Source organism: Pollicipes pollicipes, unplaced genomic scaffold (genome assembly GCF_011947565.3).
Source record: "Pollicipes pollicipes isolate AB1234 unplaced genomic scaffold, Ppol_2.1 Scaffold_4881;HRSCAF=5763_pilon_pilon_pilon, whole genome shotgun sequence".
NCBI lineage: Eukaryota > Metazoa > Arthropoda > Thecostraca > Pollicipedomorpha > Pollicipedidae > Pollicipes > Pollicipes pollicipes.
This window is the reverse complement of record NW_023596576.1, coordinates 49,210,823-49,220,944: the sequence shown is the minus strand read 5'-3', so window position 1 is coordinate 49,220,944 and position 10,122 is coordinate 49,210,823. Positions and strand designations below refer to the sequence as shown.

General features: G+C 51.5%; 2 protein-coding genes across 4 annotated transcripts in view; one reads left to right on the top strand and one right to left on the bottom strand.

Moving 5' to 3' along the window:
- fwe (calcium channel flower) overlaps window positions 1–1,531 on the bottom strand; it is a 10,456-nt gene extending 8,925 nt beyond the window's left edge. For all 3 annotated transcript variants that reach the window (XM_037224709.1, XM_037224711.1, XM_037224712.1), the window contains exon 1: window positions 1,317–1,531. The gene's annotated coding sequence lies outside the window, so the exon portion shown is untranslated. The remainder of the gene's footprint in view (window positions 1–1,316) is intronic.
- Window positions 1,532–2,079: 548 nt separating this feature from the next.
- On the top strand, window positions 2,080–7,734 carry bonsai (28S ribosomal protein S15, mitochondrial). Its single transcript, XM_037224460.1, has 5 exons — window positions 2,080–2,371; window positions 3,434–3,626; window positions 5,263–5,396; window positions 6,041–6,251; window positions 7,388–7,734. The coding sequence occupies exons 1-5, from the start codon at window positions 2,335–2,337 to the stop codon at window positions 7,578–7,580; spliced, it is 768 nt and encodes a 255-aa protein (XP_037080355.1). The 5' UTR covers window positions 2,080–2,334; the 3' UTR covers window positions 7,581–7,734.
- The last annotated feature ends 2,388 nt before the right edge of the window (window positions 7,735–10,122 follow it).

The window sequence follows — 10,122 nt, the reverse complement described above, 5'->3', positions numbered from 1 at the left end:
GATGAGGGTAAGGGTAAGCCTGCAAAAAAATCCATTCACAGCACCACATACCTCAGCAACATTTGCACCCTGAATGTTGTGCTTGAGTTCAACAAATGTGAGCGTTTTCACCTGAAGCTCCTTTTGGAACATCACAATTCCTTGAAACAGTGACTATGTGCTCAATTTGGTGTCAATCAAGCATCCAACTCTGAGCACTTAAATTTACAAAATATGTGCACTGATATTGCTGCTGTAATGTCACTGCTTCATACATGCTGGAGTAACAGCATAACATGTATTTGTTGTGTTCTTGGGTGGCTGCACTTTCAGAGACATAGTGTGACAATGAAAATGAAGATCAGATATGTTCCATGGTATCATGTAAGAGAAAGATCAGTAAAAGTAGGACCCAGAAGTATTGTCATTAAAACAACTACATCTTAAATTTAATAGCTGTACTTATATCCAATTAATATCCAGGCCAATATGACCTGATCAAACATGTTTAGATTATATTCCCATAGCACATGCCTCATGTTTGCTTCAGTCATTAAAAAACTAATACATCATATAACTTGATTTGCATATCATACCCCACTTGACTGCAAGTACCACATAAAGCATCTTTCATCACACAAATTATTACACAAATACATAATTACTAGTAATAAATCTCAGCATTAGGTAATATAAACATATATGCACCACAATATACCCCAGAATTAAGTGCCATACACTGAAAAGATGTCAACATTGGATTGGTACACACATGCCAGCCTGAATAAGTTAGTTATCACAGATTTGGGGCCCCAATCACATCATTGCACATAATTCACACATCTCTTCTTAGGCCACAGTCATAAATACATCATCCTAGGTTTGTTAATGATGTCATGATGCAGTTTGGACCTATGCTCCACTATATCCATGGCCTCCAATATCTAGCAGATGCATGATTAATATTCTCAATTGCTGACAGCTAACCAGGCTCTCAAATTCTTTTGCAAAAGCCTGTGGCCACAGTACAGCAAAGAATACCTAAAAAGTGTGAAATTCAATGCCTTTATTTCTTCTTTAAATCAACTACTGAGCTAACACTGTCATGAGACTGTAAACTCACAGACTGAACATGACTTTCCTTGACATACCAAGGGTGGGGCTCAATGTGCAAATAAGCAGCAGCCAACAAAGGTTACATTTGGCCTGCGATCTGCAACATGTGAATATCTACCTTAGTGCAACGAAAACGTCACATAACATTCACCTGAAGAAAAACGAACCCAAACCCGGGGTTATGATTCATGCTATGGCATCGCTGTCGCCCTTCGGCATACCTGTAATTTACTCCCGGATCACGCGGAGACTTCCAGCACCGGACGACTGCTCTCGCAAAGTGTTCTGTGTTTGTCCCCGGTTTGTATTAATCGGCCTTGCAAAAATTCGGTGGGACACAACCTCCCATCAGCCAATTCAAACAACCCAACCAGGTAAGCAGCTAAGTGTCTTCGAAGACCCTATCGATGTTTGTAATCGCTTGTCCAAGCTTGTATCAAATGGATTTCCAATGTTGATGTGGCGATACAACATATGGCTCGCAAAAAGTGTTCGCAGACAGCAATCCAGTGCTTTTGGTGCACACAAGTTTTGACGATCCGCTACTGCAACCCAGGCTGAGCAATTGGTGCACTTAGCATATCTTATTAGCTAAGGTAATCTGATAACCTATTTCCGAAGTTCAACCTAAGTTTTTCAGGAATTTCTGTCACGTCACTTGAGGAGACGATAACCTTGAAAATGTCTCGAGCAGGTTTTTGTGTGATCTCAAGCCTCTGACGGCTAACAAGTCTTGTCTGATTTCACTATAGCATCTGTCCACGATCCCTCACACGGCCTTGGGCTAAGGAAGGCGATGGTAAAAAATGACCCGTGAGCCACTGCTGCTTGCAGGGGGATAGTGGTCTTTTGCATTGCTCGGAATGCAGAAAGATTTCTGTATTTTGGTGCGTCGTTCCTTACTTGCTCCACGAATTCTGTTAGTTAGCGATAGCGAACAGTCGCGCAAAAGCCACTCGCAAGGCAAGGCAGGATGGCGCAGAATAGACGAAATGGTGCAATGACTATATTCTCCGGGCCAATTCGGGCCTGCCAGGAGTAATTTATCGCCTTTCTAGTGTATTGCTCTGTTGAAGAATATCAACAAAGTCAACAGGGACACCATTACTTCCTTTGATTAATGTACCGCGGTTTCCTGTCTAGGCAATCAGTTAAAGGGTCTGGACTGGTCCTGTTGTGGTCAATATGATCAGCCGTTTTCATTCATTGTTTTAATTTTGAACCAATGCAAGCTGAATCATGAGCATTTTTGGAAGGCTTGCTGGGATCAGGACAGGTAAGTGCCATAGCTTACTTATTCATTTCGTTGTTGGGTAGGATAGGGCTGGGCATGTAGTGGCTTATTTGTCTGTTTATGTGACTACTAGAGGTATTGTTGACTTGTTTTGTGACTGCAGTGTGGATGTATGTAACCTGGAGGTTTAAAATATTGAGAAAAGGCTATGCAGTTAATGTGACAAAATCAGGATCTCATGAGTGGATAGATAATTTGAATATACATTTTACACCCAAAGTCATTTTTGGTCTGCTTAAAACCATTGTGCTGAGCATGCCCAGCTTTGTGTCAGCACAGTTGCACTGTACACCTGCTCATTCCCAGTTAAGTACTTGCTCTTAATTTGTTTGCCTATAAAAAGGAAATGTTTCATGGAATTTTAGAAAAGAAATATAGTGAAACCTCAACCAAAATGCAATTTGACAATTCATTTAGGTTTTGAACTAATTTAAAGAAATTGATTTGTGTTTTATCTGTGTTTAGCACTGACATACATCTGGTGACAAGATCAGTTAGGCATTGGTGCAACTTTTAGGTGGTCATTGCTTTTGGGCTGTTTTGTCATACCTGCTATGCTGTTAGGTAAGAGATGTTGTATGCCATCATACACAATGCATCAAGCAGCACATGTAATGTATGGTGTAGTTTGTTATGTAGATCATCAAGTGTCTGCTTTCATTATTTTACCATGAGCAGAGCTGTGGCAGGCTTGGTCTGTGGGATGAGATACCTACACAGTAACAGCTCTGTAGCAATCAAATTCTGACAGTTTGAGACTGAAGTACTAAATGGTCAAGACATGACAGCCAACTGGCATTTGTTGTACAGATTGAATTTGCTACTCGCTATGTATTAAAAAACTAATGCCAAAAGGACATAAAAGATACTTTGGTTGATCTCCTGTGGCCTCTGTGGCAGGATGTATACCAACTGAGATCATCATAGAAGAAGTACTGAGCTGAGCACAAGCATGTCATTTGGAAAGTGTTACACAGTAGAGGTCTTACTGTATCCTGGTGGTGCAAATCGAGCCAGGCCACCAACTCAGTCTCCATTTTCCAGTTGCACCTGTCATCTGTAGTTCTCAGCCAAGGAGGTGTAAGGTGGTGGATGTGAAGGATGTGGTGCAGTGGAAATTTGTGGAGAAGCCCTCTCCACACACAGCCAGCTACTCCGGAGACCTGGGTATCAATGAACCAGTTGACCTGACACAGCCACAGTTTGCTGTGAAACCTGCTCTAGATGTCCTCAACAGGTATGTGCCTCTCTCATAGCCTGTTCTGCTGCATATTGTGGGTTTAAAGCAAATAAAAGAACATGGACCAGTAGTACTTCTGGGAACATTAGTGGCTGCTTTGGATAACATTTTTGTTCTTTGCACATAATTGATTTATTTTCTTCATTGTCAGTGATGATAATCCCTTCTTTCAATTTGAATTGCATATGTTAGTAGCATTGTCAGTGCTGTGATAAATTGTGATGAAAGTGTTTGTCTACCAGCTCAACACACTAGCTGTCACTGGAGTAGTCACAACCACGGCCGTCCGTGCGGACAGCACACTGCTCTCTGCTGGGTGGTCCGCCACCCAAGGTAGTCAGTCACTCTATGGTTCAAGCTCGCAGCTCTTCGTCGCCACTGCATAGCGCACACCGGCAGACAGACCCCCCCCCCCCCATCACACACACACACTTTGGGGGCCATGCGCGCGGCCGCTGGTCAGTGGACGGGGGCCCGTGCGGGCCAAACGCACCTGGGACGGGAACAACCGCGATAGGTCGCACTAATCTTGCGATCACACTAATTTTGCAATCTTTGAAGACAGGCGATTACTGGCAAGCTGGTCAAAATCAAAGTTAGTGTAGGTTTATTCAAAATTGAGAAATGGGCACAGCACGAACAGCAGTCCGGAGCGGTAGCGATGCACTGTGCTTTGGTTTCAGTGAACAGCAGACAGGATCACTATGACGATCAGCGTAGCGCACGCACGCGAGGGATCGCTGCATCCATTTGCGCGGCACCTCCTGCTCCATAAATCTGATGACGTGTCGATTGCGCGTGATCAGCTGTTGATCGGATATGGCCATTCAACCCATCATGCGCATATCTGGTTTCATGATACCCAGGACGCACGTGATACTCATGATACCTGTAACGCGCGTGATACTCATGATACCTGTAACGCACATGATACCCGTGATGCTACATGATGCACGTTTGTTGTCGGGCGTATTTGTGGCGTATCAGGGATGTTCTCGATATTCTTGGCTGGTAATGGCCAGCTCCTCAGGATGGGAAGTGCTGCGCTCGTATAGTGGGCTGTCGCCAAGTCTGGTCGGATCATGGCACGGACCTACCGGAATATGTTAAATCCAAAACAGCATCAATTTCTCCTTGATGCGCGTTTCTCGTTATAACTTCTCGCGTTTGACGGTTGCTATACTCCTGCAGAAAGCTGGATCCAAGGCTTCACGAGGGCTGGCGACTTTCCACACCATCACCTTCCTGTCGGTATATCCTTTTGCAAAAGCGATTTCTAGTGTGCACTCCTCACTTGCGGGACACGTCGGGCCAAAATGGACAGCAAATCAGGATTGCCGGGATAGACGCGAAATGCAAGTTGTTTGGCGACCTGGGAAGAAGCCCCAGTCGGGTTTGGCTCTGTTCTCGGCTTCGTCCACTGTCGGGAGCGATGCCCTTGCCCTTTTGCCCAATGCCCTTTGCATGCCAAATTGGAAGTGTGAAACAGGTTGGCCACATTGGGGAGGTTAGTTAAGGTAGTGTGTCCCTTGTCAAGGAATTGTGCTTCCTCCTTAAAGAAATCCTCCCCGCCTGATTAACAATGCCAGCTTTCCAGTGTGTAATTGACATATTAAATGCTCCCACTTTACAGGAGTGACGAAGTCACCCAAAGAGTACTGTCTTTGGAGTTTGCCCGTGGAGTCGAGAAGACCAAGTATCTGGAGGAAAGGGCTGTGGCTCGTATACAGAGGCACCGCTTCGACACGGAGTCTCCGGAGGCGAAAAGTGAGCTCGAACTCTGCCCGCTGTGGAGAGCGCCAAAGTCCTGTCAAGAGGCCAGGTGAAGGATGTACGCTCGTCCACTCAAGAGTTGTACAGCCGTCGATGTCTGTTTCCACAGCTCCCCGCGGCCGGGCCACCCCTGACACCGCTCACCGCGGTCGTGTCATCCCGACACCGCTGTCTGCAGCCGTGTCGCCCCCCGACACCGCTGTCTGCCGCTGTGTCCGCCCCCGACACGGTTGTCCACCGCCGGATCACCCCTGACACTGCTCCCGCGGCCGTGTCACCCCGACAACGCGGTCTGCCGCCGTGTCGCCCCGACACCGCTGTCCACCGCCGGATCACCCCTGACACCGCTCCCCGCCGCCGTGTCACCCCCGACACGGCTTCCCGCCGCCGGGTCACCACTAACACCGCTGCCCGTCTCCGGATCACCACTTACACCGCTGCCCGGTTCCGGATCACCACTAATACCACTGCCCGCCTCTGGATCACCACTAACATCGCTGCCGCCGGCCTCCGGATCACCACTGACACCGCTGCCGGCCCCTAGATCACCACTAACACCGCTGCGCGCCTCTGGATCACCACTGACACCGCTGCCCACCTCTGGATCCTCACTGACACCGCTCTCTCCCCACCGGCAGTCGCCCGGCTGACGGTGAAGATCCGGGAGTTCCAGCGTCGGCTGATGACACCGGAGGGCGCCAAGGAGGGCGGCCCCATGCGCCGTCACGTGCACAACATGACGTGGAGGCGGAGTGGTCTGCTGCGCCAGCTGCGCGCCGCCGACTACCGCCGCTTCGAGTGGGTGCTGGACCAGGTGGAGGTCATCTACCGGCCGCCGCTGCCACCCGGGTCAGTATCGATCTCCGCTGCGGCGCTGCAATCGTGGAGTGGATGGGCGGGGATCGTGCGGCTCTGGGCGTGGCTGAGGCCCGGCACCCGAGGCCCGACACCCGAGGCCCGGCACCCGAGGCCGGACTGGAGCCGGGTCGGCCGGTAGTCGGCCTCAACACTGGGTCAGGTCTAGTTGCCGGAGCGGGAAGCTGTGTCGACTTCCGGTGGTGTTGGTTGTGTTTTAGCCTGTTGGTTCAGGTGTATGTCGACCAGCGGCTGACGCTGCCACCGATGTTAATGAAGCGGTGGCGTAGGACCGCGCGGAGTAGAAATATCCGAGGAATAGCTGCCATCCAAGTCATATAAAATAGCCACTATTATCCAACTTAACTATTGGAATGGAGAAGCCTGTCTTGAAAGGGATAGTGCCCACGCTCCCCGCACTGCCAACAAGCCAGGTACTATTTCTGGACCGAGACATGCACACTTACGCCGCGGGTTTCCCATCACTTTCCCTTCACGCTCATCTGTTTCCGGAGATTGAATTGTAGTAGCATCAGTCACGCCTGTGAGCCGCGAGGCGGTCGTTTTCGGCCCGTTTGCGGGCAGCCAGATAACTTGTGATGACTCTCGCCGTCTGTGCATCGGGCGCGGGGGGGGGGGGGGGGCGTCGATCCGCCGCCCGACAGCTGCGAGACAGCGTCTTGCATTGTGAACGACGTGTTGAAGTGTTGCCATTAAAAGCCCCATGATGATGATATGCTTGAATTTTCGAGACGCATGCATGTTCTTTGCCGCTCATCCGTTCAAAAGGAACAAGGCAGCACAACGATTTTTGGGGATTGTATTTATGTGCATCATTTGATGAACCTCGAAGAACGGTACCCTATTATGCAAGGAAAAGTATTAAGAAGTCTGGGTTAAAAATAGTGCAGTTTTATAGGGATTTAAGCGTGAATGATTCAGCGAATCCCCACAAATGTTTCTGAACAATGTCCTGGTGGCGCGTGGGCCTCTTCGCCTTTGGGCAGCAGCTACTTGGTCCCACAAGAGCACGTGCGCTGCACCGAAAATGATATTACACCGGTCTTTGTCTGGTCTTTGTCACCAAACCCCCCTCTAGTAACGCCCCCCCCCCCCCCCTTCAACCACAGGACCGACACCACGCTGACCCGCAAGTCAGGTATCCGGCGCATGGTCAAGATCTTCTGCGATAACATCCGCCAGGAGAAGCTGGACAGCCTGCGCCGCCAGGCTGGACGCCGAGAAGCCGGCGTTCGAGCGCGAACGCCGCGCCGCCGTCGAGTGGATCGCGGAGGAGGAGCGCGCGCTGGGCCTGCCACCTAGCGTCGACCTGGAGGGCGGCCGGCTGCTGGAGCCGCGCCTGCAGAAGCGGGTGGTGGTGCCGCCGCGGAGGGGGGCGGCTTCCGCCTGAGTCCGGCGCCGCGCCCAGTGTACAGCGAGCGTCGTGTTGGTAATACAGGTCAAGTTTGTGTGAGTGGATTGGTGTTTGTTGCGCCTTTGTGGCGCCGAAGTGGGTGGTTAGAATCAGCAGTTGCGCGCTCGTGACCAGGCCCGGGTCGCCGTGCTATCAAAACCTGGTAAATGCTCAGAAGGAAATGTAAATGCAGGAGGAAAAGGAAATGTAAATGAAAGGTACAGGTAATCCATGTAGATTACCTGCAGCTGCCCGTGCTTACCGGTTTTGCTACGCGCTCTGCATACGCCTCCCACTAATGACTTACTCGTAGCACGCTGTCGAGTCGACAGTACATCGACGGCACGCATACTGTCGCGCTGGCCGTGTAACGCGCCCCGTCCGCTCGGGATCCTCTCCAGGCCTGACCTCGTATCGCGCCGCGGCGGCTCCGCCTGCAAAGCGTGACCGCCGAGTGTCATGCCATCGAACCGGGGAGCGCCTCACACCATCGCCGTCCCAGTGGGCTGCGCGAAATCACGACCGGCGCGCTCGTGAGGGAGACGCCGGCGCGGCCACCCGGTCCTGCGCCGCGGCGTGGGTAAAAATGGCCGCGTCGTGCCGCCCAAACAAAGGGGTCGGTCCGCGTGCAGCGCCAGGGTGAACGGACGGCGGCCGGCCGGCGGCTGCACGGCCGATGCCGGCTCCCATGCGGCCGAGGATGCAGTGCCACCCGGCCGCCGACGACGCCTGCCGAACGGCCGCCGTAATGGGCCCGTAATACGCCGGTAATGGGAGGCGCCTCGGCGGGCGGCGCGCGCGGCCGGTGGGGGCGTGCGCTTCGCCGCCGCGCCGGAACGTGCGGTCGGCCCGCTGTGCCCCGGGATCGCAGCGGCGCAGGTGGGCGTCTTGCGCGTGACGTCAGAGCCGCGCTTGCAGTGCTGGGCTGCGAGTCTGGCCTGAGCCATCGGTGCGTGGCCGTCGTGGCCCAATGCGTCTAACGCCTTTCCGATGCTGTAAATGGGTCTGAGGAATGACGCTGCCTCAGGTTCGGATCCGTCTGGCTGGTGGCTGAAACTGTCCTAGCCAGTGCGACAGCTCTATTTAAACCGAAGCAGGTTAGGGGTCACAAGGTGGCGGTGTCGTGGCCTTGTTGGCACAGGCGAGATCACTCACATGCCCCGCTGGCTGCCCCGGGGCGGTTGCTCAATTTAATAACACTCGCATGGTGGCGTCAGCTGTCCTGCGCAACGTGTGAGCACTAATAACTGATCCTAACCCGAGGCGCCCGCGTATTTCGGGAATTGATTATCCGAAATATGTGAGCTATGGTGTACCCAATGTTGATGTGAATTACTATGCATACATTACGGTCTAAAAAGGGGATCCGGCATCACCACACAATCTCTCAGCCACAGCTTGCGTAAGCACGGCGCGTGCGTTGCGTTACGTTATGGCAGGCACAACGACGGTGTTCAGAGAAAATCGCATGATATTTACGGAATATCTGAACGTTGCAACTTGTGCTTAAATGCCTATAGGCGCCATGGGCTCCGTTATAATTGCATGGACGCAAATGACCCCAACTTAAGGAGCTGAGCGTGACATTTAATACCTAATAGGTGTTGCACGTAACAGGCGAAAACCATACGCTGTCCGGATGAGGACCGATTCAATTGGAGAATCTCGAACCCCAATTATCCTGAGATTTAACGCAGTGCTTACAGGCGTTGTGTACAAGAAATTGAGCTCAAGTGCCTATTGTTACGACCAACTTGGAAACCAACTAATCTGTGATGTTCCTCCCGCTCTCCCACTTGCCGGAACCCAGGACAAGTACACATGATTGATGCAGGGAAGTTTGGGTGTCATCCACCCTCTTTCCCCACACCCCGCTTCCTCCCGCATCCCAGCAACGTTTGTTCTCAGTGGGGGCGTGCTGCGCCGGTCAGCCACGCGGCCAACCAGGCTAGCAGTGTCGTCCGTGCTGCTGGACGTACTCCGACGTGAGGTCTTCATCCCTGGGGGAGGTTTGGCGCAGGGGCGGCAGGGGCGCACGCAGGATATCACACATTGGGGGGGGGGGGGGCACAACACATGTTCTTTTTCAAGCTATTCAAATTGTTCTTTTTCCAGGATTTTTTCATGTTGCTCAATTTGTCATTTCCCAAGTTACTGCGCGGTAGGTGGGCACAATTTCTTGCTTGTCGGGAAAGCGCATCGCGTGTTCTCGCTCGCGTTACCCTAACATGTGCACATTATTTTTTTAGCTGTAAGATATTGGAGTAAAAACGTACAGACACCGCCACGGATTTGCAGTCATTTTATACTTTGTTCCTGATGCTGAAATGGGGACAACTATAACTTGACATCCTTGACCCGCGTGCGTTTGCCACGCAGAGCCGGTCTTGGAGTGCCTGACTCACGAATCACTTCATAACGTCATTGAAACGGCCATTTAACGTCCCTTAG

What these genes read in the sequence shown, in the direction of transcription:
- bonsai (XM_037224460.1), top strand. Translation starts at nt 2,335, where the DNA reads ATGAGCATTTTTGGAAGGCTTGCTGGGATCAGGACAG. An exon ending in GCTCTAGATGTCCTCAACAG is followed by an intron (nt 3,627 to 5,262) that starts GTATGTGCCTCT and finishes CCCACTTTACAG; the next exon opens with GAGTGACGAAGTCACCCAAA. An exon ending in GGAGTCTCCGGAGGCGAAAA is followed by an intron (nt 5,397 to 6,040) that starts GTGAGCTCGAAC and finishes CCCCACCGGCAG; the next exon opens with TCGCCCGGCTGACGGTGAAG.